This window comes from Nicotiana tabacum, chromosome 1 (assembly GCF_000715075.1).
Source record: "Nicotiana tabacum cultivar K326 chromosome 1, ASM71507v2, whole genome shotgun sequence".
Lineage (NCBI taxonomy): Eukaryota > Viridiplantae > Streptophyta > Magnoliopsida > Solanales > Solanaceae > Nicotiana > Nicotiana tabacum.
Window position 1 is genome coordinate 122,597,591 of NC_134080.1, and position 26,652 is coordinate 122,624,242.

The 26,652-nt window shown below is 36.6% G+C and overlaps 2 protein-coding genes across 2 annotated transcripts; one reads left to right on the forward strand and one right to left on the reverse strand.

Annotated features, from left to right (window-relative positions):
• The first annotated feature begins 2,825 nt into the window (after positions 1-2,825).
• On the forward strand, positions 2,826-3,361 carry LOC142163798 (uncharacterized). The gene is made up of 2 exons (XM_075220942.1): positions 2,826-2,831; positions 2,981-3,361. The coding sequence occupies exons 1-2, from the start codon at positions 2,826-2,828 to the stop codon at positions 3,359-3,361; spliced, it is 387 nt and encodes a 128-aa protein (XP_075077043.1).
• Positions 3,362-4,601: 1,240 nt separating this feature from the next.
• On the reverse strand, positions 4,602-9,641 carry LOC107762838 (uncharacterized). The gene is made up of 11 exons (XM_075220946.1): positions 9,192-9,641; positions 9,003-9,058; positions 8,842-8,929; positions 7,153-7,959; positions 6,589-6,888; positions 6,409-6,439; positions 6,102-6,311; positions 5,929-5,991; positions 5,418-5,838; positions 5,206-5,326; positions 4,602-5,117 (listed from the first exon to the last, which is right to left on the reverse strand). Exons 1-11 carry the CDS (start codon positions 9,639-9,641, stop codon positions 4,602-4,604), a joined length of 3,063 nt encoding a protein of 1,020 aa, XP_075077047.1.
• Between the last annotated feature and the right edge of the window lie 17,011 nt (positions 9,642-26,652).

Sequence of the window (26,652 nt, forward strand, 5' to 3'; positions counted from 1 at the left end):
ACAAAATTGAGATTTTCACTGATCGAAGAGCAGTAAGTGTGAAAAAACAGATTGAAGATGCTGATTCGGATTTTAATTTCGTTGTTCTCTTCAGATTTTGATTTTGCTGTTGGTTTGATTTTGATTTTGGAGCTAAACTTCTGAATTTTAGCTGAAAATTCTAATCTAGGTTTGGAGATATGGAGATCTAGAGGTTTGATTTCGTTGTTGTTTTGTTGAAATTTCGAACACTGTTGATTTCGAACACTGTTGAAATTTGCATTGTTGAGATTCAATTTTGGACATAAAAGTGATTATAACTTTAGAATCATGGAAAATATTCCAATTCTGCTGCAACATAGTGGAGAATGGGATGATAACAATAATTTCATAAATTTTCATGTTGATGCAATTCTAATAAAGACCTATTGGAAATTTGAACAACTTCTCAGAGAAATTGCAAAGCAACTGCAAAAGGACAGTAAAACAATAGTTATTCAGTATGCTATTGCTCAAGGATATCCACCAATTACAATTTGCAGCGATATGAGTGTTAGTGTTTATATGGAATTGAAAAAATCAAGTGCAGGGATGACAACACTTCCCCTGTGTGTGTCGTTTGCTAAAAACACTATAGCTGCAAGCACCTCCAGTTTCGATGTTGCTCCAATTTACCAGAAATTGCACAATTTGAAAGCACTGATATGATTACTACGTTTGATGTGCAAGAAGGAGATGACGCCATTTTAGAACTTGATGATGCAAACATCATAACTGATCAATTTCATCAAAATGTTGAAAAAGGACAAATTTACGAAGACAAGAACCTGCTAGCTCTCGTTATGAAACAGTATGCTGTTAGAGAAAAATGTCAATATCGGGTTCATAAATCATGCCCAAGAAGGTTCGTCTGCATGTTTTCAAGTAAAAAAACTATGTGATACCTATATAGTATATAAGTATGCTAAATCAGTATACTATGAGAGTATGGAATTGTATTGGTTTGTCTGTGTTTTTTATCAGTGATACTGGTATAGTATATAAGTATGCTATATCAGTATACTATGCGAGTATATAACTGTATTGGTTTGTCTTTGTTATTATCAGTAAAACATAATACCAATATAGTATATATGTATGCTAAATCAGTATACTATGTGAGTATAGAATTGTGCTGCTTTGTCTATATTTTTTATCAGCAAAATATGATACTGATACAGTATATAAGTATACCAACAGAGTATACCATGTGAGTATATAATTGTACGGATTTTTGTGTGTGTTTTTTATCAATAAAACATTATACATAACTGTATTTGTATTATAAACAGGTATATCCTTGAATGCGTGGATGAAAGATGCACTTGGAGACTTAAAGCATCAAGCCTACGAGCACCAAATCTTTTCAAAGTGACAGATTTCAATTCTGTCCACAGTTGTTTAACTGATAAGAGATTTTGTTCACAAAAGCAAGCTGTCTCAGCTTTTGTTGCAGCTGTGGTACAAGATAAACTTGTTGACCCGAAAACCATATATACACCAACAGATATCCAGAGAGACATCCAAAAAGCATATGGTATGGACTTAAGCTACATGCAAGCATGGAGATCAAAAGAAAAAGCAATGCAATTATTGAGACGATCACCAAGTGAATCATACAAGAAAATGCCAACATATCTTTATATGTTAGAATACGCTAACCCAGGATCAGTGACACGATTACACACTGAAGGAGATGAGAGCTTCTTGTATGCATTCATAGCTATATATGCATCGATTAGAGGATGAGTCTATTGTAGGCCAACAATTGTAGTTGATGGAAGTTTTTTAAAGTCAACATATAGAGGGACCATACTCACGGCTTCCACGCAAGACGCAGAGGGTAAGAATACAATCCAATTACATTCAGCTAAAGAAATAAAAAATATTTTCAAATATTTATGATACAAGTATACCAACAGAGTATATAGTTGTTTTGCTACACACCTGCACGTACCTATAACTATACTACTATATGAAATACTAAATTAATATTTTGTGTACAATCCAATTACATTCAATTAAAGAAACAAAAAAAAATATTTTCAAATATTATATGATACCAGTATGGTATACAAGTATACCAACAAAGTATATAGTTGTTTTGCTACACACCTGCACCTACCTATGACTATACTACTATATGAAATGCTAAATTAATACAATGTGTTGTAATTGATATTTTGTTCTTTGGGTTTACAGGACAAATTCTACCCTTCGCATATGCAATTGTTGATTCGGAAAATGATGCATCGTGGGAATGGTTCTTCGTGCAGTTGAGAGAAACTTATGGACAAAGAGAGGGAATATGCATTGTATCAGACAGGCATGATGCTATATGGAAAGCAACTTCAATTGTCTATCCAGAAGTCCTTCATTGTGCATGTATGTTCCATCTGTGGAACAACATAAAGACAAACTTCAGGAAGAGCCAAAAACAAATCAAAGAAGTATATTTTGCTTTAGCAAGAGCATACACTGTTGAAGAATTCAACAGGCATATGGCAGAGTTAGAAGCTATTGATAGTAGAGTGAAAACATACCTGATGGATATTGGATATGATAAATGGTCCCGGGCGCATTCCAAGGCAAATAGAACCATGACCATGACATCGAATATTGCGGAATCAGTAAATGCAGCAAACAAGCACGCAAGAGACCTCCCAGTTGTGAATTTGCTTGACTTTATGACAACACTGATTCAAAAATGGAATTACACCAATCGGAAGGATGCAGTGGAATCATTTATGAAGATTGGTGCAAAGTATGAAAAAATATTGGCAGATAATACTATCTTATCACAGGCGATGACGGTATGCATTTTCAAAATCATAAAAACACTGCATGTACTATATTTTTACTTTTTTACCTTAGTGATTTCACTAAACAAATGAATATTGTTATTTAAAAAATACTATTACTTCATATAGCTAATGACTTTTCTTAATTAAAATTATACTAGGTGTTGCCATCAACTGAATTCTTACATTTAATAATTGATGGCCAAACAAGAAATGTGGTGCGCCTACATGAAAGGAACTGCAGTTGTGGGAGGTTTCAGCTAGACGATATTCCATGTCCACATGCAATGGCAGCTATACAAAAATTCCATATGGATTCATACAAGTATTGCTCGGATTACTACAGCATAGACTACTTGCTGAAAACATATGAGATACCAGTAAATCCATTGCCTGATGAAATAACGTGGCAAATTCCAGAACATGTCTCTTCGCAGGTGGTACTGCCACCAAAAGGAAAAATCAAACCAGGAAGACCTAAAAAGAAGAGAGGCATAGGAGGCTGGGAAGGAAATACAGTTACATGTGCACTATGCGGGTGAAAAGGACACAACCAGAGAACATGCCGAAATATTCCAAAGAGAGATTGATATAATGCTTCAATGTTTTTGTACAACTCATATATTGTAGAATCATAGCATTTGAATAGAAAAAAATAAAATGCTTTTCTTGCACTGGACATATATTTGGTATGATGATTCTTTGCGAAATTACTTTTTGGCAACAAATTTATATGGCTACTTGTATTTTCAATAAGAATCTGTTTATTTTCTATTTTAGTATATAAAAGTGGGATGCATTTACATCTAGTTGGTGCAGGAAAAAAGATGCTAAAATATATCTGTGATACCCAAGTAGTATATCTGTATACCTTATTAGTATCAAAATATGTGCAGAAATAGAAGTGGTGCACACTTTGCAGCTCATGTCTGTATTGAACTATAACAAATTGGAAGCCATTTACATGCAGTTATTTGTGCATCATCAGGTACATTAATACAAGGTGATACCCAATGTTATATTTGTATACCTCGCTGGTATATAGTGGTATTGCACTAATATGGCTAAAACAAAATATGCGCAGAAATATAAATGGTGCACCAGATACAACGTGATACCTAAAATGCGCACACTTTGCAACTCATGTCAGTACTTACATCTAGTTGTTGCAGGAAAAAAAATTAGTCAAATACAACGTGATACCCAAATGGTATATCATTATACCTGATTGGTATATAGTTCTACTACACTAATACACCATCTATGCTAAAACTACAGATGAACATTAAAGCTTAGACCATCATCACATTCGAAAGCAGATAATTTAACTTCTGTCACAACTACTTTGTATGTTGCTGGAAGTGTTCACTTCATCTGCCCCTAATTTTCACTTGCTGAATCCATTAAACCTTACCCTCTGGCAAATGAATGGACCTCTACATCCTAATAACCAACAACTTTATGGAAGAAGCCTAAGAAAAGCCTAATAAAACAAGCTGAAATCAGAAACAAAATCAGCAAATTTTCAGCATCAAGAGACATAACTATACTGATAACCCCCATGTACTTGAAGAAATCTATTACCACATATTTTGAACCAGAATAATTAAATATGACAAGAAACATTAGCAGTTGGAAATATTTTATAAAGACACAAGTTTCCTACAGTCTTGAATCAGCAGAAGGTCATTTACTACTAATAATACCATACTTCACCAAAAACTATTAAAATCCTGCAAAGTTTTCATGATACAATTAACTAAAACCAAAAAGAGACCTATACTACTTCTTGCGTTTCTTTCCACGAGTCTTTTTAGGTGCTACTGGAGCCTCAGATTCACTTGATTCGCCATGCAACTGCTTGTTCCTCCCATAGTGCCACAACAGTATACCAAACCTAACTAGAAATAGGGGCATCAACACAGCATAAGCCTTTGCCACTTTCTGAATAGCTTTTTTGTGCTTTCGACTACGTAGCGAGTCATATACATAAAAACATCTCTTGTGGAATGACACACACCCCAATATCCAATGCCAAATTTCTGCCAAATTAATTGGAAAAAGGACATGATCAACCTGGTGCCATGGAGTGTTGCAATGCATCCTAAATCCTTTCATGTACTCCATGATATCGTCTGATCTATCAATCAAATGATCTTGTTTCCCACCTTTTACAAATTCTGTGAAAACCTTTTGAATGATATTATTAAAAAGAGTATCTGTAGTTGTGACTTTGATTGACATATTAATTCCATATTTCGCCTTCTTCCTAAGATAGTAGAATATAATATTCAAGTGCTGCAAAAAAGAGAGGAAGAAAACATGACTACCACTAACAATATGAATGAACTACTACAACAATAAAAATAAAAAGCAGTACACATACCGAACTAGAGAGTGGCCTGCCAGAATAGTTTAAGGTATGGAAAAACGTCTTATCATCAATCTGTTCAACTTCAAAGTCAAAACAAGGCTCTAGCTTTTGATCACCAGGTAAATACACTTCCCTATTTCATATAAAAGAAGATATGGATAAGAAATATAACAACAAACATTAAGAAAAAATGAAAACAAAAGTACATGGAAACGAATACGCACTCTCCCAATTGCATATTTGCTTCAACAAAGTTTGAGAATGCAGTCGTAAGCTTAAAATCAACCGTCTCTGAAATGTCATTTACAAATGGAAATCTTCCTTTGATAACCTTCGAGGATCCCCCAACTGCACTAATACCAGATTGCCAGTCATTCCTATACGGTGACTGTTTTACAGCTGCGGGGCGCCTTTTCCGTGTTAAAACTGCAGGAGTAGTTTCAACATCTGTTTGTATCTGAACAATATTTCTTGATACCGACTGATCAGGTTTAGACTTATTTACAACACGAGTTGTCAGATCATTTCCAGATTGATTTACATTACGTCTCCCTCCTTGTGTAATGGCAGCAATTAGATCAAGTTGAGAATCAGTATATTCAAAATCAGAATCCAAGTGAAGATCACCCCCGTGTCGACATGGAGCTTAAATTAGAAAATGCTAGTGAATAAATAAATATACAAAGTTAAGAAATTTAGAAAAAAGAATGAAAAGTTATATATAGAAGACATTACCAGAAGGCAAATTCACATTACTTCCACGAACATCCACTTGACCAACACCATCAACCCGACATGCTAAACACATAAAAGCATTATCATCATCACTACTTAAATAAAAAATAAAAAACTATCAAGAACCTATCATTTACATACTAACTATAGAATTAGTAACATCAACATCGTACCCTGTGGAGCAGTATTAGACTCAATAACAACATCTGCTCGTGTCTGTACAGGGATTCCTGATGGCAGCGGAGCAGGACCCGACTTTTTAACATCATGAGATGACTGCTTATATGTTGCTTGTTGTGTAATAGCGGTGATTTGATCAATTGCAGATGCAGATAGTTCAAAGTTAGAATCCAAGCCAAAATCATGCTCATTTACGAAGGGGGCTGAAAAAAGTTTTTAAAAAAAAGGCTAGTCAATGAACAAATACATAGAGTTAAATAAATAAAAAAATAATCAAAAATTACATATACAACATTTTACCAGAACGCAAATCATCATCCTGTTGCTTGTGCTGAAAATGAGAAACTAACAATTTTAGTCTTATGTATATTACAAGAATACTATGTGCACTAAAAGTAAAGAATGGAATAGTATCCTATAAGCATATATTGCATCTTTGAACAATATACTATAGCATTATATTATATAAAAGATGAATACCGCTGAATTTTTCTCTGGTTTCACTGACTGCCTACCAATAGCTGCAAGCACCTCCTCAAACTTGTTCTCTACAAAAAGCTTCAAAGCTTGTAACTCCTTCATTACCTCAGCATTGGTAGGTTGGGAATCACCTCCAGTACTTTCAGGCATACTTTGTGTCTTTGGTAATTGAGTGCCAAAAACCTGAAAGCTATCGGGCTGGCTGGGTTGGCTGTCAGTGCACTCAACTTCAATTTCAAAGCTTAGACCACGCACATCAAATTGTTTCTTCTCATCATCAGTTGGGGTGATGTTCTTTAGCTGCAATTATTAAGCACACTAGTTAGAAATAGAAATGATAATAAAGTATGAAAGAAAAAAGATCCATATTACCATATGATACCAATATAGTATACATGTATACCAACAGAGTATATCACTGAACTGGGATATAGTATACATGATACCAATATAGTATACATGTATACCAACAGATTATATCACTAAACTGGGATATTGCTACAACTGTGACTAAACTGGTGTACCAAAACATTAAGAGAGGCAATAAAACTATAGGAAAATTACCTGTTTGCGTTGCAAGCTACACATTTGCAAAGCAACTCGCTCATTCGGGATTTGACCCATGACTGCCCATTTCAAAATTCGTGGAAGTTTGTTGTTTCCAAGATGATCAGCAAAGTGACCATCCAAACTTGGGCAACATTCATACAACCAAGTCTGTAAAGCCAACGGGAAGCCACCAAGTCTATAAAAAGAAGGCTTATCTTGAAACTTGTTGGAACACGAGTCAATTGTAGCTTTATAAACATCTATACCCCAGGGATAATTATTAAAATCACCAGACTCAACCAAGTCAATGTAAGACCGTGAAATAGCCTTTGTTTTGAGTTGAGAAAATAAGAAGCTGTTGACAAAATACAGAACTGCTATCTTCAACGCATCATCATCCGTTTCCCATTTCTTCTTCTTAAAACAGTCTGCTAGTTGGGCAAATGTCACGGATGCAGTCCCAAAATATTTTGAAATCAACCTATTCTCTGCTATGCTCTCTATACTTGTACCACCCTTACATTTCAACCCAGTAACAAGTGCAAATTCACCCAAGCCAAACCGCAACCTAGAATCATTCACTACAAACCGCATCTCATTTTTAACCTCATGATGTACTTCTCTCATAAGCAAATGGTGCATAACACGAATCTGCACAATCACTGGTGGCAGATCCAAAAAATAGCCAAAGCATGTTTTCTTAAACAGTCGAAGTTGCCGCTTTGATAAATTCGCTTTCAATTGATGAATAACGTGGCAATTGGTATCCCAATCAACCTTTGGTTTATAATCTAAGTCAATAGGTACAAGGAAATCCCAACACTGCAAAACATGTTCATATAAAATAATTTTAGAAATAGAATTCACTTAAAATGCAACTAAACCAACTAAAAATATCACAACTACCATACGATACCAACACGACATATAATTATACCAGCAGGGTATACAATTATACTGACTAATTTCCGGCAACTACAAATGACTATACTACTATTACATAACAGATAAGAATAAAGAGAAAAAGCAAAAAGGAATGCAACTATAAAGTATTTTCAAGATAATGTACGATACTACTATTATTAAAGGAAAAACAAATAGCGAAGACAACTAAAAAAAGATCCAGAAGCATATGATAGTATATAACTATACTAACAGGATAAATAGTTGTACGGGGTTGTTCCAACAACTGTCTATAACTATAAAAACTATCACATAACACACATACACTATGTCTATTGGCACAAAACTTCTATGGGAAACATCATGCGTGCCATTTCCACTGCAACAAAACACCAGTTACGCAACAATCGGATAAAGAACATAAATGCAATTTTTTAGAAGAACTACGTCAAATAGCATTGCCTCCCCCTTCCAGACTCAAGTAATATGTCAATCATGTAACTGAGTACCTGACATCTTTTTTGTATACTACTTAGAACCTATTCAACAAATCATTTTCATTAGAAAATAAGTCAATCATGTCCTAACTTATTACTTAAGGTTAAGAGATTCTTCAGATGTTTCAAAATGGACAATGGGTGTTATTCAGAAAATGCCCCATACATGATCACTCTACCCCGATGCCTGCCTATAATCAATGCCAGTGGTGGTCACCAGCCAAGGCCGTGGGGCTTCTGCACATTGACCCCATCCACACCATGCCACCTATAAAGAAAAGCTCATTGTGCACACATAACTTACACGGTCCCATTCCTTCCATACTTGCTTCTCCCTACCACTATCAACTGGCCTAAACACTAGATCACGTACAAAATCATCTAATGCAAAGCTGAAAATCAGAAATCACACAGAGCAGCTCTGGCTTCAATAAATTTGGTTGACAACAACAGCTACTGATTGACAGCACTAGTGAATCAGCGACCATTTTTTTAAACCTCAAGCAGAACATTAATTTAATCTGTCTATTTAATTCAAAAAATTAACACAACTGACTATAACTATAATATAATACAAAAGCATAATAAGAAATCAGAAAATAACAATGTACTATACATTAAAAATCGCAAAGATCATAATTGTAAGAAAATTACTTTCTTGGGTGCGACACCAGTTTTTCTCTTCTTTAACTGAGAATCATCGCTACAATCAACATCTACTGGTTGAGTCTCTGTTTCAGGCACGGATTCACGCCGGCTTCCCCGTAACTCAGAATCCTCAACAACTTTACCTTTTCCCTTATCAGTCACAGGAACATCTCCTATGACTGGTTCAGAATTTGTGTCGGGTAATGACAGGTAGGGAGTTTCATCGACTGACGCGACACTAATATTTTTGCCTTTTCCACCCTCTAATTCTACATTTTCAGTTGTGTTTTCAACATGACTACTGCTAGGGTTACGACTAAGTGGAGACTGAGAATCAGAAAATAAGGAAAAACTAGGCCCAGACATGGCTGAGGCAACGGATTCAGCAGCTACTTCTTTTGAAGAATGATATTGTCCAAAGCGCCACCATCTACGCGCACAACTCTTCCGACCCATAGAGAAAACAACAACCCATAGACATTGATTCACAAAAGTACAAAGGAAAACATAAAAATCCTATGATTTTGAAAACCCACTTTCACTAAAATGTACTTTCAGAAGCAAAAAATTCACCCAAAGCAAAAATGTCACCCAAAATTAGGTACTAGACGAAGAGATAGAACGGAATCGGATGAAAAAAATTACAACTCGAATGTGTTTCACTTTTGCGTTCTCATCGGTTGGCTATGGAGTTATGGAAAGTGTACTCTGTTAACTGATAGAGAAAGAAGTAAAACTTGGGAATAATGAGCAGAATGGGCTGGATCGAAGATAAGGGAGAGATGAGTAGATTGGGCCGGGGCCGGGTAAATAGATTGGGCCGACTAGGTAGGCAGGGTAAATAGTTTGGGGATGGGTATTAAAAGGTAAATATTTTGGGCCTAATAGGTATAAAGTGAGATTTTCCCTAAAAAATGACTGTTGAGTCTTGCCTACACTGATGTCATTTTTTCTTTTTTATAATTTTTTTCCATAATTCAGATAAACTAAACATTATAAGATAATTTATTTTTCAAGAAAATAATTTTTCAGTACTTTAGGAAAATATTTTCGTTCTTACTAAAAACACTTAGCTCTTTCAAAAGGCAGTATTACAAAACTACAATTAGTAGTTTGTGCGGTAATCCAAAAACATCTTTGCATTATGTTTCCTTTTTTTTTTTTTTGTAAATAAGCATTGAAAATCTTTTCTCTAAATGGAATTTATTTGAACATCAAAAAAGGTTTAAAGAAGTTAACGTGCAAAAATATCACAAATGAGCTTCAATGGGCAAAACCTTTGACCTGGGAAGGTTACTTGAATGGCCAAAATTTTAAGTTTGGGCAATTCTTTTTGACTTCTGGCGACCTGCCCAAGTGCCAAAAGTTATCCCTTATGGTGATCCGTATTTAAAGAAGGAATTTTACCTCCTATAGAAAATCATAGTACCCTATTTATTTTAAATAAATACCATTTTAAAATTTTACATCCTATAGATACCTTTTATACTTTATAGCCAAATATCTAATTATAGTTACATCCTACATTTAAGGCACCATATATGCTAAATAATATTTTTCTCTCTCCTTTTTAGTCTTTTCTCTCACATAATCACAGTAAAATTGACTAACCATGTTCTCTCTCTTTTTGCATACACTTTACTCTTTCTCCCTCAACCCACGATTCATACCTCTCCTCCCACCCAAATTCTCTAGTTCTCCTCCATTATCACTCCATTACAATCGCCTAGGGTAAGTTTAATTCGTTGATTTTGATAGACGAAGAGCAATTGGTTCAACTGTAGCGGCTCGATTCTGCTTTGGCAGTGGTCGTTGAAATAGGGTTCACAGCTTTTGCGTAATTCATGGCTTCGTTTGTGGGATTTGAGGGTTGGGGATTGTTTGTAGTTGTTGTAGGAGGTTGGACAGATGTGTTCAGGGGCTGACCAACCGGAATTAATGGCTGGCCGCCGGCCGGCGAAGCCATCAGGCTGCTTCTCTCTCTAGATCGCCCAAATCGCCTATTTGTATTCAGTTGTATTCGAATGTATATTTCAGCTGTATTCACGTGTATTCAGTAGCATTAATTTATATATTGTAGATGTATTAAAAAGTTATGCGTATTCTCTTGTATTCAGTTTTAATCAGTTGTATTTAACTATTTTATTCAGCAGAAGTTAGTTGTATTTTGTTGCATTCAAGAGTTTTATTCAGCTGTATTCAGTTGTATTTTGTTGTATTCAAGTGTTTTATTCAGATGAATTAAGTTGTATTTTGTTGTATTCAACTTGTATACAGTTCTACTCAACTGTATTATTCATATGTATTTCTCTTTATTCAGCTATAATCTTTATTATGTATCTTTCAAATACAGATTAATGAGGGATCGTTTTAGTTCGTTGAGTTAAATTAGGAGAATATCATGTGATTTGATTTCCTTAGTTCGTGGAGTTAAATTAGGAGAATATCATGTGATTTCATTTCCTTAGTTCGTGGAGTTAAATTAGGAGAATATCATGTGATTTGATTTCTTTCCGTTTTTAACCAGTTTAACCTTATGTATTTAACGTTAATGCCGCTTGAATACAGCTAAATACATGTCAAACTTAGCTGAAATTCCAGTTTTTACGCCTATTTTTTTGGTTGTATTAATGAATACAACAGCTTAAATACATAAAATACATTGTATAAAAACATAAAAGGTATCTATAACACGTAATATAGCAAAGGGTATCTATAAATGACTAATTAGACTTAAAAGATGGTGCTTTATGAAAAATTCCCTTTAAAGAATAACCAAAAGTTATAAAAAAGTTATAGTTTAGCTCTATCATTATCAACTTCAGACATATGAATCAACTTCTGTTGGTTTCCACCAAAGCCCAATTTCATACTTCAAATCAAATTTAAACTTGACGAGCCTAACTTCAAGCCCAATGGCTTGAGTTAGAACTTGGGCTTTTAAAACTTCACACCTTTGAGAATGAAGTCAGGCTTTTACGGAGCCCAATTTCAAACCCGAAGGTTTGACGAAGAAGCAGCAGGTTAATAGCATGTTTGGCCAATCTGGAAAAAAAATTAACTTATTTTTCAAAGTGCTTTTTTAAAAATGTTGTTCGAAAAAGTACTTTGGAGAAAAACAGTTTATATTTGGCTAATTAATTTGAAATGTACTTTTGAGCAATAATTTGTATTTGGCCAAGCTTTTCAAAAAGTACTTTTTAAGTATCAAATTACGAATAAGGACATGAAGTGATTTACCTAATAGTTAATATTAAGTAAGTAGATAAATAATAAATATTTAAGATAATTATTAAGTTTTTTATTTTATACAATTAATAATGTAAAAATAAAATTGAAAAGTACTTTATTCTTTTAAGATGATTTAAATATATAAAAAAAATCATTAAACAAATATGAAAGTTCATCCCAAAAGTCATTATATATTACTTAATAGTTCAAACTAAGTAATTTTATTTTGGTATATATAATATTTTGCTAAGGGTATATTTGTAGGAAGGAGATTCAAAACTTCTTCTGCTTCTGAGGAGAAACTAATTTTTTCTGTTTCTCAAAAACTGCTTCTGCTTATGCCAAAAGCACTTCTCCTCACCCCCTCACCCTAAAAAAATAAATTGGCCAAACACCTCAGTTTAAGGAAAAAAAACTTTTTTTTTAAGAAAAAAAACTACTTCTGGTCTTAAGAGAAGCTTGGCCAAAAACAGTATAGTTTGTCAAACAAAGCACCGCTAAGATCGTTGTAGGCTCGATCTTATCATGTGTAAAATACTGTTAACTACTCTCGGACCAGTTTAGTTTGAATTCTACATTGATAATAACTGATGGAGTGAAACTTGTTTGGTGAACAAATGCCGTTTGAAAATTAATTTATTTTTTGAGAAAACATTCTCCTAAAAAATGAATATATATCAGCAAAATAAGTTTTTTACCCCTTCCCAAAGTATTTGTCAATAAGGCAAAAAGTTGAAAATGTCTTGTGACGTTCTTAAATTTGAGATGAATTATGAAAATTGTTATTTAGCTCAAGAACTTGCTAGCTCAAATCTTTAGAGCTAACTCCTACCTATCTCTTATATTGTCTCAACTTACTCACTTCTATCGGTTACAAAGAGGGGCGGAGTTAGTTTGTGTCAAAGTGGTTTAATTGAATTTTCTTCGCCAGAAAATTATAATATGTAAATAGGATACAAATAAATTTTTTTGGTTATATATAAATTGATAAATCCCCTTGACAAGATGAAATTATATTTTAGTGGCAAAAGAGGGTAAAAAATTACTTTAGATTACATGTTTAAATCCTAAGTGTGATATTTTAGTTTTATCTTAATTCCCTTGTATTTTTGTAGGAATTTATGGATCTACCAGTGGCTACAAACCACTTTAAACTATAGCATTAAAAAGTTATTATCCTTAGTAGCTATTGTGGCCAGAAGTTAAATTGGGGTGGCACTAAGACGCATCCCACTATGTGACCAAATTCTCAAAACAGTAAAAATTACACGGGGTGCCCTATTTGGTCGCCCCCATTTAATCTATACCCATTTTTTTTAAACTTTTAATTTGTATCCAGTTTTTAAACAACTTTAGCTTCCTTTCTACTCTTCCTTCGTTTTCTTCTTCTTCTTTCTTCTGCTGTTATTGGTGCTGTATTTTAGGGATATCTACGCTTATCGCAAAGAAGAAAACCATTGGAAGATGCAACAATATTCACACTCTAGCCAATAAAATTGACTGACTTATCTAAACTGCTACACCAAGTAATAATGGCGATACCTGATATGAGAAGAAGAAATGAGTATGGGTATCCACACAAAAGAAACCAATTAAGTAAGGTAGAGACCAGCATTTTTTTGGATGGTAAACTTCAGCAATGCACTTTCGCCAATTTTTAGATACACATGTAAACCTAGCAAGTGATTTCAAAGGCAAACCATTAGGTTGGTGTCTAATCCGCCCTTTTTCTTGTACAACACAGTAGTTCCGTAGAAGATATCAGACTAGCATTTTCATATGTGAGACAAGAGCAAATCAGAAAAACTTTAGCTCTAGAGCTGAAATTCGTCAGTTACAAAACAAAAACTTCTGCTCTAGAGCTGAAGTTCGCTAGTTACAAAACAAAACTTCAGCTCTAGAGCTGAAGTTCGCTAGTTACAAAAATAAAAACTTCAGCTCTAGAGCTGAAGTTCGCCAGTTACAAAAACAAAAACTTCAGCTCTAGAGCTGAAGTTCGCCAATTACAAAAACAAAAACTTCAACTCTAGAGCTGAAGTTCATCAGTTACAAAACAAAAACTTCAACTCTAGAGCTGAACTTCAGGCTCGTCTACTAGAATGCTGAAGTTTTGCGTGATTGTCTTTGCTACTTCAGCCCCGTATGCTGAAGTTATGCGAAAAAGCGGGTACACTTGCAATTTTTTTTTTGCAAAACGGGCACAAGTTAAAATGTGACACAACGGGTATAGATACAAATGCCCCCTCAAAACATAACCAAACGATTAATATGCAGAAACTGTGATGACCCGATAGGTCGTTTTGAGTACTAGCCCTTAATTTCGAGTTTTGGGATCTCTATTAGCTTCATTTGATTTTTTTGATTTGCGTGCATAGTCCGTGTCTTTTTTTCAAAAAGTTTTTATGTAAATATTTGAAGAAAATATGATTTTGGCTTTAAAAACAACTTGAGTTGACCACGATCAACATTTTGTATAAACGATCCCGGATTGGTAATTTGATGGTTCCGATAGGTCTGTATTATAATTTTGAACTTGGGCGTATGCCCGAAATTGAAATCAAAGGCCTAGGTTGATTTGGCTCATTTTGCTAAAAGCTAGTAAGTTGAATGTTTGGAAGTTTCTTAGGTTTGATCGTAGGTTGACTTCATGACTATCGGGTTCAGATTTTAATGTTGGGACTTGGTATAGGTCCATTTTGCTATTTGAAACTTGTCTACAAAATTTGGTACAATTCGGAGTTGGTTTGATATGATTCGGATGCTTAGATATGATTCTAGTTGTTCTTGAGTTTTCCTTTGAAATTTCATTCATTTTGATGTTTGATTTGTAGTTTTAAATGTTATTTTGATTATTTGATCATGCGAGCGAGTTCGTATGATGTTATTACACTTGTATGCATGTTTGGTTTGGATCCAGGGGGCTCAGGTGAGTTTCAGATGAGTTTGGAAAGTTTGAGGACTGCTGATGCAGTGTTGCTTCTGGTGTCTAGTGCAGATCTCGCAATCGGGGTTTGGCTCGCATTTGCAAGTCTTGCTTTTTCTAACAAATAATTCGCATTTGCGAGCAGGGCATGGGATTGGGTAACCTCGCATTTGCGAAGAAATGGTTCGTATTTGCGAACTTGCTAGGGTTGTTTTTGCAAGTATTTTGATCGCATTTGTGACGCCTGGAAATATAGGACATCTTCTCATTTGTGAAGAATCTGGCCACATTTGCAAAGGTTGGGTTTTTGCATTTGCGATCAATTTGCCACAATTGTGACACTTGGGCTTCTGAGTTCGCATTTGCGACCTTTGTTTCGCATTTGCGATACTCGCAATTGCGAACAAGACATCTCAATTGCGACATCTACATCTGGGTAAAAGAGGGAAAAATCGGGACTTAGCTCACTTTACACCATTTCTCAACCCTAAACACTCTAGATGCAATTTTTCAAGAGAATTTTCTTTCCAAAATTATTGGTAAGCAACTCTAATCCACTTTCTTTCAATTCCCCATTACATTTCATGAGATTTCAACATCAAATCTAGGATCTCCATGGTTAGAAATTAGGGATTTGGGCAAAAAATAAAATTGAAATTTAGACCTCAAATTGAGGTCAAATTTCGAAAAAAGTCACATAACTGGGCTCGGGGGTGAAAAGGTGATCGGATTTTGTCTGAACCTCGGGTTTTGACCAAGTGAGCCGGGGTTGACTTTTGTTGACTTTTTCAAGAATGATCGAAATTGAATCTTTTTCATTAATGGGTAGTTTCTAAAGCTTATTTTGAATCATTTGATCGATAATTTGCTAGATTTGGTTGGTTTGGAGGCTTGTTCTAAAGGCAAGGTCGTTGTTGATTGTTGCTTTGTTCGTGGAGTAAGGTAAGTGTTGTGTCTAACCTTGACTTGAGGGAATTAGGATTTGTTGAATTAATTGCTATGTGAATTATGTGGGGAAACAGTGTATATGTGAGGTGACGAGTGTATATACGCCATCATGGGATTTAGCATGCGGGATTCGGATAATTATTTCCATGTTTTTGATTATTCAATGATATCTCTTGTTATATGCTTTAATTGTTACATGCTTTTACTTGACTTCCATGCTATATTTGTTACTTGTCATTTAATTGTTACTTTACCTTAATCTGTTCATTCCTCACATGATTTCTGCTTATTTGTTACCTGTTTCTACCTGCCTTAATTGTATATTTAAAGTGTCACATGTTTTACCTGTTTTTATTGTTCTTATATTAATTGATGCATTCTAAAATGTTGTTTCTCCGACTCTTCTGTGGTTCTTTACTGTTTTGTACATTCATCTTCTTGATGTTGATATTTTGTAAATATTATTGTTGAATTGTTTATATTGATGATTTGAAAATTTTATAGGGAGCGGGTTGCACGCTGCAATAGAATTGAATAGTGTTGAAATAATATGAAGGAATAAGGACAAATCATAATGTGAACAAATGATGATGTGGTGGGATTGGGTTGTGCATCACAACAGATTCGATATGTTGTAATTGTTTGTGATTGTTGAGTTATCCTCGATATTGTGATATGAGACTTGAGATATTGTTATTCTGGGCTCTCTGGTAGATGAATTTTGGGTCTGTTTATATGAGTTTACTGCTTTATTCCATTCCTATTTTCTATTATTACTTCGTACAGGTTATTTGTAAGCCATAGTCTCGTCACTATTTCTTCGAGGTTAGGCTCGACACTTACAAGGTACATGAGGCCGGTTGTACTCATACTACACGTCTGCACTTCTTGTGTAGATACCGGAGTTGATCTCAGCTGTGCGTAGCGAGACTGCTCGAATTCAGCTACCTTTGGAGACTTAAGGTATAGTTGCATGATGTCCGCAGCCTTGAAGTCCCCTTCCATTCTATCATTACTGTTTATTTAGATTCAAACAGTTGTATTTGTTCAAACTTTATATGTAGCACTCTAGATGCTCATGTATTCGTGACTATAGATGCTGGGATATGTTTAGATTTCATTAATTAGCATTGTACCACTCTATTTTAGACTATTACGGTTATTATTGTTAATGGTTTGATTCTGAATTGTTAAAACTGATTAAGTAATTTAGCAAACGCTGACTTTCCTAACAAGTGAAATATTAGGCGCCATCATGGTCCCGAGGGTGGGATTCCGGGTCGTGACAAGTTGGTATCAGAGCACTAGGTTACCTAGGTCTCACGAGTCATGAGCAAGCTTAGTAGAGTCTGGAGGATCGGTCTAGAGACTTCTATTCTTATCTTCTAAATGCTATAGGGCTTTAGAAAAATTTCACTTCTTTCTTTCTCTATCGTGTGACTTATTCTATTACTGAAGTTTGAACAATTCTATTCTTGTTCTCTTGCAGATGGTGAGAACAAGCACACCATCTATAGCCGAGCAGGAGCCAGAGCCCCTATTGCAGCCACTACCAGGGGTAGGGGCCGGGGCTGAGGCAGAGACAAAGCTCAGCCTAGAGCATGCGCGACAACACATGTCGTAGAGCCTCAGTTTGAGCACGAGGAGGATGTCCCAGTTTAGACCACACCAGTCGGACCCGCTTATGTCCCGGTGGGATTCATTGCTACTTTCGTACTTCAAGACGCTCTAGTGCTCTTAGTTAGACTAATGGAGAGTGGTTCAGGCCGGAGTATTTCCTATGGCACCAGCTATCTCTCAGGCTGGGGGAGGAGCACAAACTCCCACCACTCACATTCCAGAGTAGATGGCTCCCATATATCAAACTCCAACGGTTCCAACAATTGGGGTAGTTCAGCCCGTTATTGCTACACAGCCCGAGAGAGGCCCACGATGTATTCTGAGAGATTGATAAGGTTGGATAAGTTCACCAAGCTCTTTCCTATTCACTTTGGTGGAACACCTTCTGAGGACCCCCAGGACTATTTGGACCGTTGTCACGAGATGTTGCATAACATGGATATTGTGGAGTCTAATGGATTTGACTTTGCAATGTTTCCAGATGACCGATTTTGCCAATAGATAGTGGCAGGATTATGTGTAGAGCAGAACAACCGATTCACCTCCACTTACTTGGATCAATTTTCGCAGCTATTTCTGGAGAAGTTCATTCCTTCACTATGAGAGAGGAGTACTACATGCAGTTCGAGCGCCTCTAGCAGGGTGTCATGACTATTACCCAATATGAGACCATTTTTGTGGATCTAGCTCATCATGCAACTATTTTGATTCCCAAAGATAGGGAGAGGGTGAGGAGATTTATGTCACATCCCAAACCCAGGAAGTGCGACCGACGCTCAACCCAGTGAACCTGGTCAAGCAAGCCTATTAGATACTTTCTACCCAACTTACCCATGATCAAGAGAAGACATAATTTCATTAATTAGACAGTAGGGAGATCGTGTATACAACTAAATCATTTCATTAGTTACATAATTTTAAAGTCTCAAAATACACACATTCTTATGCTTTGAATGGAACAAGTGATCAAAACACAACATTACTTGTTTGACTTTTCTAGCACCCATGTATAACCCACACTATGTCTACGGAGCCTCTAAAAGATACAAAAAAGTGTTATGATAGTGTCGGTAACAAGTTTCCGGCTATACCTCACAACGTGATAATAACATGATCAAAAGATATAATATATGACCCCCGAATGAAGTGGGGCTCACCAAGTCTACTGGGAAGAGGATGTACCACTATCGTTGATCAACACTGCCTGCTATGGAACCACATGCATCCATTTAAAGATGCAGTGGCCCCGACAAAAGGGACATTAGTACCATCGAATAGTACTAGTATGTTTAATTAAACACCATCTCAATAGGATGAACGATAATACAAGTAGGAACAATTATGAAATCAATAGAAGCCTTAATAATACCAAAACATCAAGTTAAGAATCGCATAAGTTTTCAAGTAAATTTCAATAATTTTAGGTTGGGATATCTTTAGTGCTAATATACCATCATTCACAATACGACCGTATTCTTACACGGAGTCCGATCACGACCCAATCGGCTAGGTCGTCTCATTTGAGACATCAATCATTACCATAATTTCAATTATAATTTCCAGCACAGTCACCACCATGTGTGCGGCATGGCATCCAATCACGGCTCGATCGGCTAGGCCGTCTCACCCAAGACATTACCTTTTTCAATCAATCATCTCACTTCATACTTCTTTCACTTCTTTCCAATTCATTGGCACTAGTGACCACAATTATAAAGTCATTCTTGGCACTTGTCGTATTTCATAATTCAAGTTCCCTTTTCCACATTCAAATATCATTATCATCATGAACAATAACATGGCTTTCCATTCAAGACATTAAATAAACATATGAGCAATTTGGGAATCTTAGGCATATAGAGGCATTTCATACAATTTGGCATAACAACCTTTATTCGATCTTGACTTGAAGTCTTAATATTTTTAACACGTATTCCATATTTTGGACACATACTCAAATGATAAGATGAAATGATGAAGAATTTAGAACACATATTGAACATATATCCTTCAACACAAGCACATTCGGAAGTCAATTCTATAATGATCAATTTGGGACTTACACCAATTATATGAACACCGTGGGATTCAATTCTAAGAAGAAGGGGTTTAGCCAAAATACTTGAAATTCGTCCCTTAATGATACTACAATGATCTACTACACTAAGAAGCTTCAATCTACAATACCGACATCCAATGGAACCATCATTAGTAACAAATTCTATAGTTTAGGCCATTTAGATACTTTATCAAACACATAGTAGGCATAAATCTATACATCTCATAGACATAGAATTAGTTCATCCAACTACCATAATTTACCAAAAATTTGTTCACCCCATCATCTTAAACATTTTACAACTTCCAACATCACATGCATGATCATCCAACCAACAAAATTCCATCAAATAATCACCTTTTAATCTCTATAATGGTTTATGTATTTAAATTGGAAATTTATGGCTTCCAATCACCATACCATAAGTTCCAATACTTAATTCATACTCATATTCCCATAATATATCCATACATGTAAGTCTAAGGGTGTGGGATTACCTTTTGGAATAAATCTTGCAAAACCCTCCTTTGAGTTCTTGAAGGAATTTCTTCAAGATCTATGTATTTTATGTGTAGATTTAATCAATACTAGTGTAGAAATGATGGAATTTCACACTAAGATAATGTGGATTTCTTACCTTGAAGAAGGTAGGAGTTGGTGGTCTTGAGTGAGTGAAGAAGAACTCCAAGATTCTTCCAAATGAAGTGGGGAAAATGAACCCCGAAATTGTGTTCATAGGCCCAGATTTCGGACGCGGCCCCGAATGCTTTGCATCCCCAGTTCACACGTCTTCAAAACTCGGATGCAGACTCGAATGCTATGGCAGCACTTCACTACCAGCCCCTCCTTTCGGATATGGCCCTGGATGCTTTGCATCCGCAGGACACTCCTCTGCTAGCCTTTTGTAATTTGATCATAACTTCTTATAGGAATCTCCAAATGACGAATGGTTTGAAGAGTTATAAACTAGACTCAAAGACCTTTCATTTGATAGGTTTTACACCACATAATTCTTTATATTTTGGGAGCGGCATTCGTTTGAAGTTAGATCTTATGCGAATTGAGACATCCTTTCTTTTTAATGTATCCAACTTGTCCCACACAAAGTCTTGCCATTCACAAAACTCCTTAGTATGTTCCAACACACCTTAAACATATATTTTCATTTCAAAATGATGTGGTTCTATCCCATAAGTTTCCTTTAATATTCGAATACGTTATTCCTGAATACCGCTGTCGCACTTTAAAATCTTAAATCATTAGGAGTTTTTTAATGGGACCTTACATTCTCCCCCTCTTAAGATTATTCGTCCTCAAATGAGGGTTTGAGTCTGCCATAGACACCCAATGTGACTTAAATTTTCATCCACACACCAAAAGTTCCCAATTTTAGTAACTCCATAAATTTCCAAAAATTTTGGCAGATTTCCCCCTGTAACTAGGCCTATCCACCTGCCAGAGAACCCTAAAAACACATCCTAACAACATATATATAATCCAATGACGTAACATAACACAAAACAACACCGACAATGGCCTCATAAGCAACATATATCAAAATGGAACACCTTTAACATCAACTGTACAAGTGATACAAAATTCATAGGCGATAGTTTCATAGAAAGATTACATAGCTATTCAAACAAATAAGGACAGTTCTTCTTCATCTCTTCCTCGGCCTCCCAAGTAGATTCTTCAACCTGTTGGTTTTACCATAACACCTTCACAGAGGCAATTTCTTTATTTTTCAACTTTCGGACTTGCCTATCAAGAATGGAAACTAGAATTTCTTCATATGACAGTTCTTCATTAGCCTTAATAGTATCAACTGGCACAATAAGCGATGGATCTCCGACTACCTTCTTCAACATAGACACATGAAATACCAGGTGCACTAATGACATCTCAGATGGTAGCTCAAGCTTGTACGCCACCTGACCAATCCTTTGAATGATTCTGTACGAACCGACATACCTCAGACTCAATTTCCCTTTCTTTCCAAACAACATTATACCCTTCATGGGGGAAACCTTCAAGATTACCCAATCATCTTCTTTGAACTCCAAATATCTATGACGAACATTTGAATAGGACTTCTGACGACTCTGGGCAGTTCTCAATCGCTCCTTAATGATCTTAACCTTCTCCATAGCCTAATGTACGAGGTCTGGCCCTATTAATTCTGCTTCTCCAATCTCGAACCACCCAAGGGGAGATCTATATCTCCTACCATATAACTCCTCGAATGGAGCCATCTGAATACTAGCATGATAACTGTTGTTGTCGGCAAACTCTATGAGTGGCAAATGATCATCCCAGCTATCCTTGAAGTCAAGAACACAAGCACGCAACATATCCTCGAGCGCCTGAATGGTCCGCTCTGCCTTCCCGTCGGTTTGTGGATGGAAGGCTGTACTAAGATTCACCTGAGTACACAAACCTTGCTGAAATTTCTTCCAAAAGTTGGCTGTGAACTGTGCTCCTCGATCCGAAATGATAGAAAATGGAGTGCCATGCAACCTGACTATTTCCTTGATATACAACTTGGCATACTATTCCGCTGTGTTAGTAGATTTATCTGGTAAGAAGTGTGTTGATTTTGTGTGTCTATCCATAATCACCCAAATTGAGTCGAACTTGTGCGGAGTGCATGATAGTCCTATCATAAAGTCCACAGTAATCATTTCCCACTTCCATATTGGAATTTCTATGTTCGGTGCCAATCCACCAGGTCTTTGATGCTCGACCTTCACTTGCTAATAGTTTGGACACTTTGCCACAAAGTCCGCCACATTCCTCTTCATGTCATTCCACCAATAGAATTTCTTGAGATCATGATACATCTTTGTAGAACCTGGGTGCACGGAATACCTAGAAGTGTGAGCTTCAACCATGATTCATTCCCGTAGACCATCTACATTTGGAACACATAGTCACCCTTGGTACCGTAGTGTAACATCATCCATGCCAAGGGTAAAAACTGTGGTCTTATATTTATGAATCCCCCTTCAACTGCACCAACAATGGATCGTTGTGTTGCTTCTCCTTGACCTCCACCATAAGCGATGCTTTAGCTCTATTTTGTACAATTACCCCTCCTTAACTAGAGTCCGCAAGACGAACTCCCAAACTAGCTAACTGGTGAATTTCCTTGGCTAACGACCTTTGACATGCCTCGAAGTGAGCCAAACTTCCCACAGATTTCCGGCTAAAAGCATCCGCCACAATATTGGCTTTTTCCGGGTGATATAGAATATCAATGTCGTAATCTTTGAGTAACTCCAGCCATCTTCTCTGCCTCAAATTTAATTCCTTCTATTTGAAAATATATTGAAGGCTCTTATGGTCCACGAATACATCCACATGGACCCCATACAAAAATGATGCCAGATATTCAATGCGAAAACCACCGCCACAAGTTCTAAGTCATGTGTTGGATAATTCTTTTCATGATTCTTAAGTTGGATAGAAGCATAAGCTATAAACTTTCCATGTTGCATCAATACACACCCAAGCCCAATCCTTGAAGCATCGCAATATATCACAAACCCATATGTACCCTCTGGTAGGGTCAACACTAGCGTCGTAGTCAATCTTGATTTCAACTCCTGGAAGCTTCTTTCACAAGCATTGGACCATTGGAACTTAATCACTTTCTACGTCAATTTAGCCAACGGAGAGGCAAGAGTAGAGAACCCCTCCACAAACTTCCTGTAATACCCTGCTAAACCCAAGAAACTTCGATCTTTGTTGGAGTTGTAGGTCTAGGCCAATTCTTCACCACTGCAATCTTCTGAGGATCAACACTAATTCTTTCTCTATAGACGACATGACCCAAGAATGTGACAAATTCAAGGCAAAATTCACATTTCGAAAACTTCGCATACAATTGGTGCTGATAAAGAGTCTGTAGAGCTGCCCTGAGATGATCGGCATGGTCCTCTCGACTTTGTAAATATACAAGAATATAGTCAATGAACACTATCACAAAGGAGTCAAGAAAAGGCTTGAAGACTCGATTCATAAGATCCATGAAAGTTCCTGGGGAATTTGTTAGCCCAAAAGAAATTACTAGAAATTCAAAGTGTCCATACCAGGTCCTAAAAGTTATTTTCGAAATATCCTGCTCCATGATCTTCAATTGGTGATACCCGAACCATAAGTCAATTATGGAGAAATGCCTAGCACCCGATAATTGATCAAACAAATCATCTATCCTTGGTAGTGGGTACTTATTTTTAATTGTGACCTTGTTGAGCTGCTGGTATTCAATACACATCCGTAGCGACCCATCTTTTTTCTTACAAAAAGAACTGGTGCACCCCAAGGCGACATACTCGGTCGAATGAAGCCCTTCTCTAACAAATCCTTCAATTGTTCCTTTAGCTCCTATTCTGCCAGTATCATTATGTAAGGTGGAATAAATATAGGCTGAGCATCATATCAATCCCAAAATCAATCTCCCTGTCTGGTGGGATCCCAAGGAGCTCATCTGGAAAGACATCTGGAAATTCATTCACAACAGGCACAAATTCAAGTGTAGGTGCCTCAGCATCGGTGTCCATGACCTGAACCAAATGATAGATATACCCTTTTTAATAATCTTCGTGGCCTTAAGGTAAGAAATATACCTTTTGGCACCACATTATTCCCCTTCCATTCAACAACTGGCTCATTTGGAAATTCAAACCTTATAGTTCTAGTTCGACAATCAAGCTTGGCAAAACATGAATAAAGCCAATCCATTCCCATTATTACATCAAAATCAACCATCCCCAATTCAATTAGATCGACCATGGTATCCCGACCACGTACCTTGACAACACAATCTCTATAAACCCACGCAGCCATAATAGACTCACCAACTGGAGTAGATATAGAGAACGACTCATGAAGTTGTTCTGGTTCTATCCCAAATTCCATAGCAACATAAGGGGTGACATAGGACAAGGTGGAAACATGATCAATAAGAGCATACACATGAGATTGGACAGTCAATATACTTGTGACAACATCTGGAGAAGCCTCTGCACTCTGGCGACCACTCAAAGCTTAGAAACTGCTGGATCCTCCCGAACTCTGTGCACCACCCCTAGTTGCACCACTCCCTGCGGGTGCTAGAGTGCCTCGAGCTGGAGAGGGTGCCGAGGATGTAGCAGTTGCAGAACTGGATGGCTGTGCTGTGCCCCTGCCCCCACCCTGGCAGAACGAACGATACTCTCTCTGAATATGACCTCTCAATATGCACCCGTAGCATATAGGTAGGTCCAAGTAACAGATCCCCAAGTGCATGTTCCCACACCTAGGGCATGGGGGCCTCCGTTGCTGCTGGAATCTCCCTCCTAACCAACCCTGCTGGTGGGGTGTCATGCCCCAACCTCGGGAGGCATGACCGACACTCAATCGAGTGAACCTAACTGAGCAAGCCTTATCAACACTCCCTACCCAACTCAATATGACTAAGGAAACCATGCTTTCATTTATTTAGACGAGGAAAGATAGGACATTCAACATTGTTAGTTCATTTTATATCACAACATTAAACCGTAGTTAAGTTCCAAGATTCCATATAATTTCCTTTTAGAGAAGCGAGAGTTAGAATTACAACATAGTTCGTAGACCCATCCAACACCCATACATAACCCACGCATATGTTTACATAGCCTCTAAAGATACAAAATACAAGTATGACAATGCCGACAATAAGGCTCTAGCAATACCTCAAAAGTGGAAGTCCATAACAAAAGATGTACAATATAACCCCTTGAAGGAGAAATGGGCTCACCAAGACTTTGAGAAGAAGGTACTCCACTACGCACGATCGACACTATCCGCAATGGATCCACCTACATTCATTTAAAAAAATGTAGCGCCCCCGGCAAAAGGGACGTTAGTACCATGGAATAGTACTAGTATGTATAACTAAACACCATCTAGTTAGAAAGAACTTTCATACCAAACATAAGGAAATCACAAGTATAACTCAAAAGCTTCAAACGATCACAACATTATCAAGGTAAAATAATCATACAATTCTCACATTTATTTCCATAGCCTTTAGTTTGGGGCATTTCATATTGTTCAACATTGTTCACAATACCACCGCTAGCTTGAGTGGAGTCCGATCTCGACCCGATCGGATAGGTTGCCTCACTTGAGACATACTCTTCAATCACAATTGCATTTTCCCTTTTTATCCGGGATTCAATATCAACACAATACCACCATGTGTACGGCATGGCGTCCGATCTCGGCCCGATCGGCTAGGCCGCCTTACCAAGGCGTTTCCCTTTTCTATCAATCATCTCAATTCAATCTTTGTTTCATATATGTCATTTTATAGGCACTTGGGGCCACAACTATCACGTCATATATTTGGCACTAGGCCACATTTCACATCATTCCCAATTTCAATGTTAGATTTGTAGTTTAGGATAATATGTGCACACAAGAGCAAATAAAATTGTAAGCATAGATGAGACTTCACATAGAGGACACAACATATGCAGTTTCAATCTCAATTTAAGGTCTAAGCATTTCAGTACACGATTCATATTCCTTGCACCCTTTCAAGTTATCAGGAATAACATATTTATCATATTGAGACACATCTTCAACGCATATAAGGTTGCAACCCCAAATTCATGTGTAACAACAATCAACACAACAATTCAACTTTGATCTTA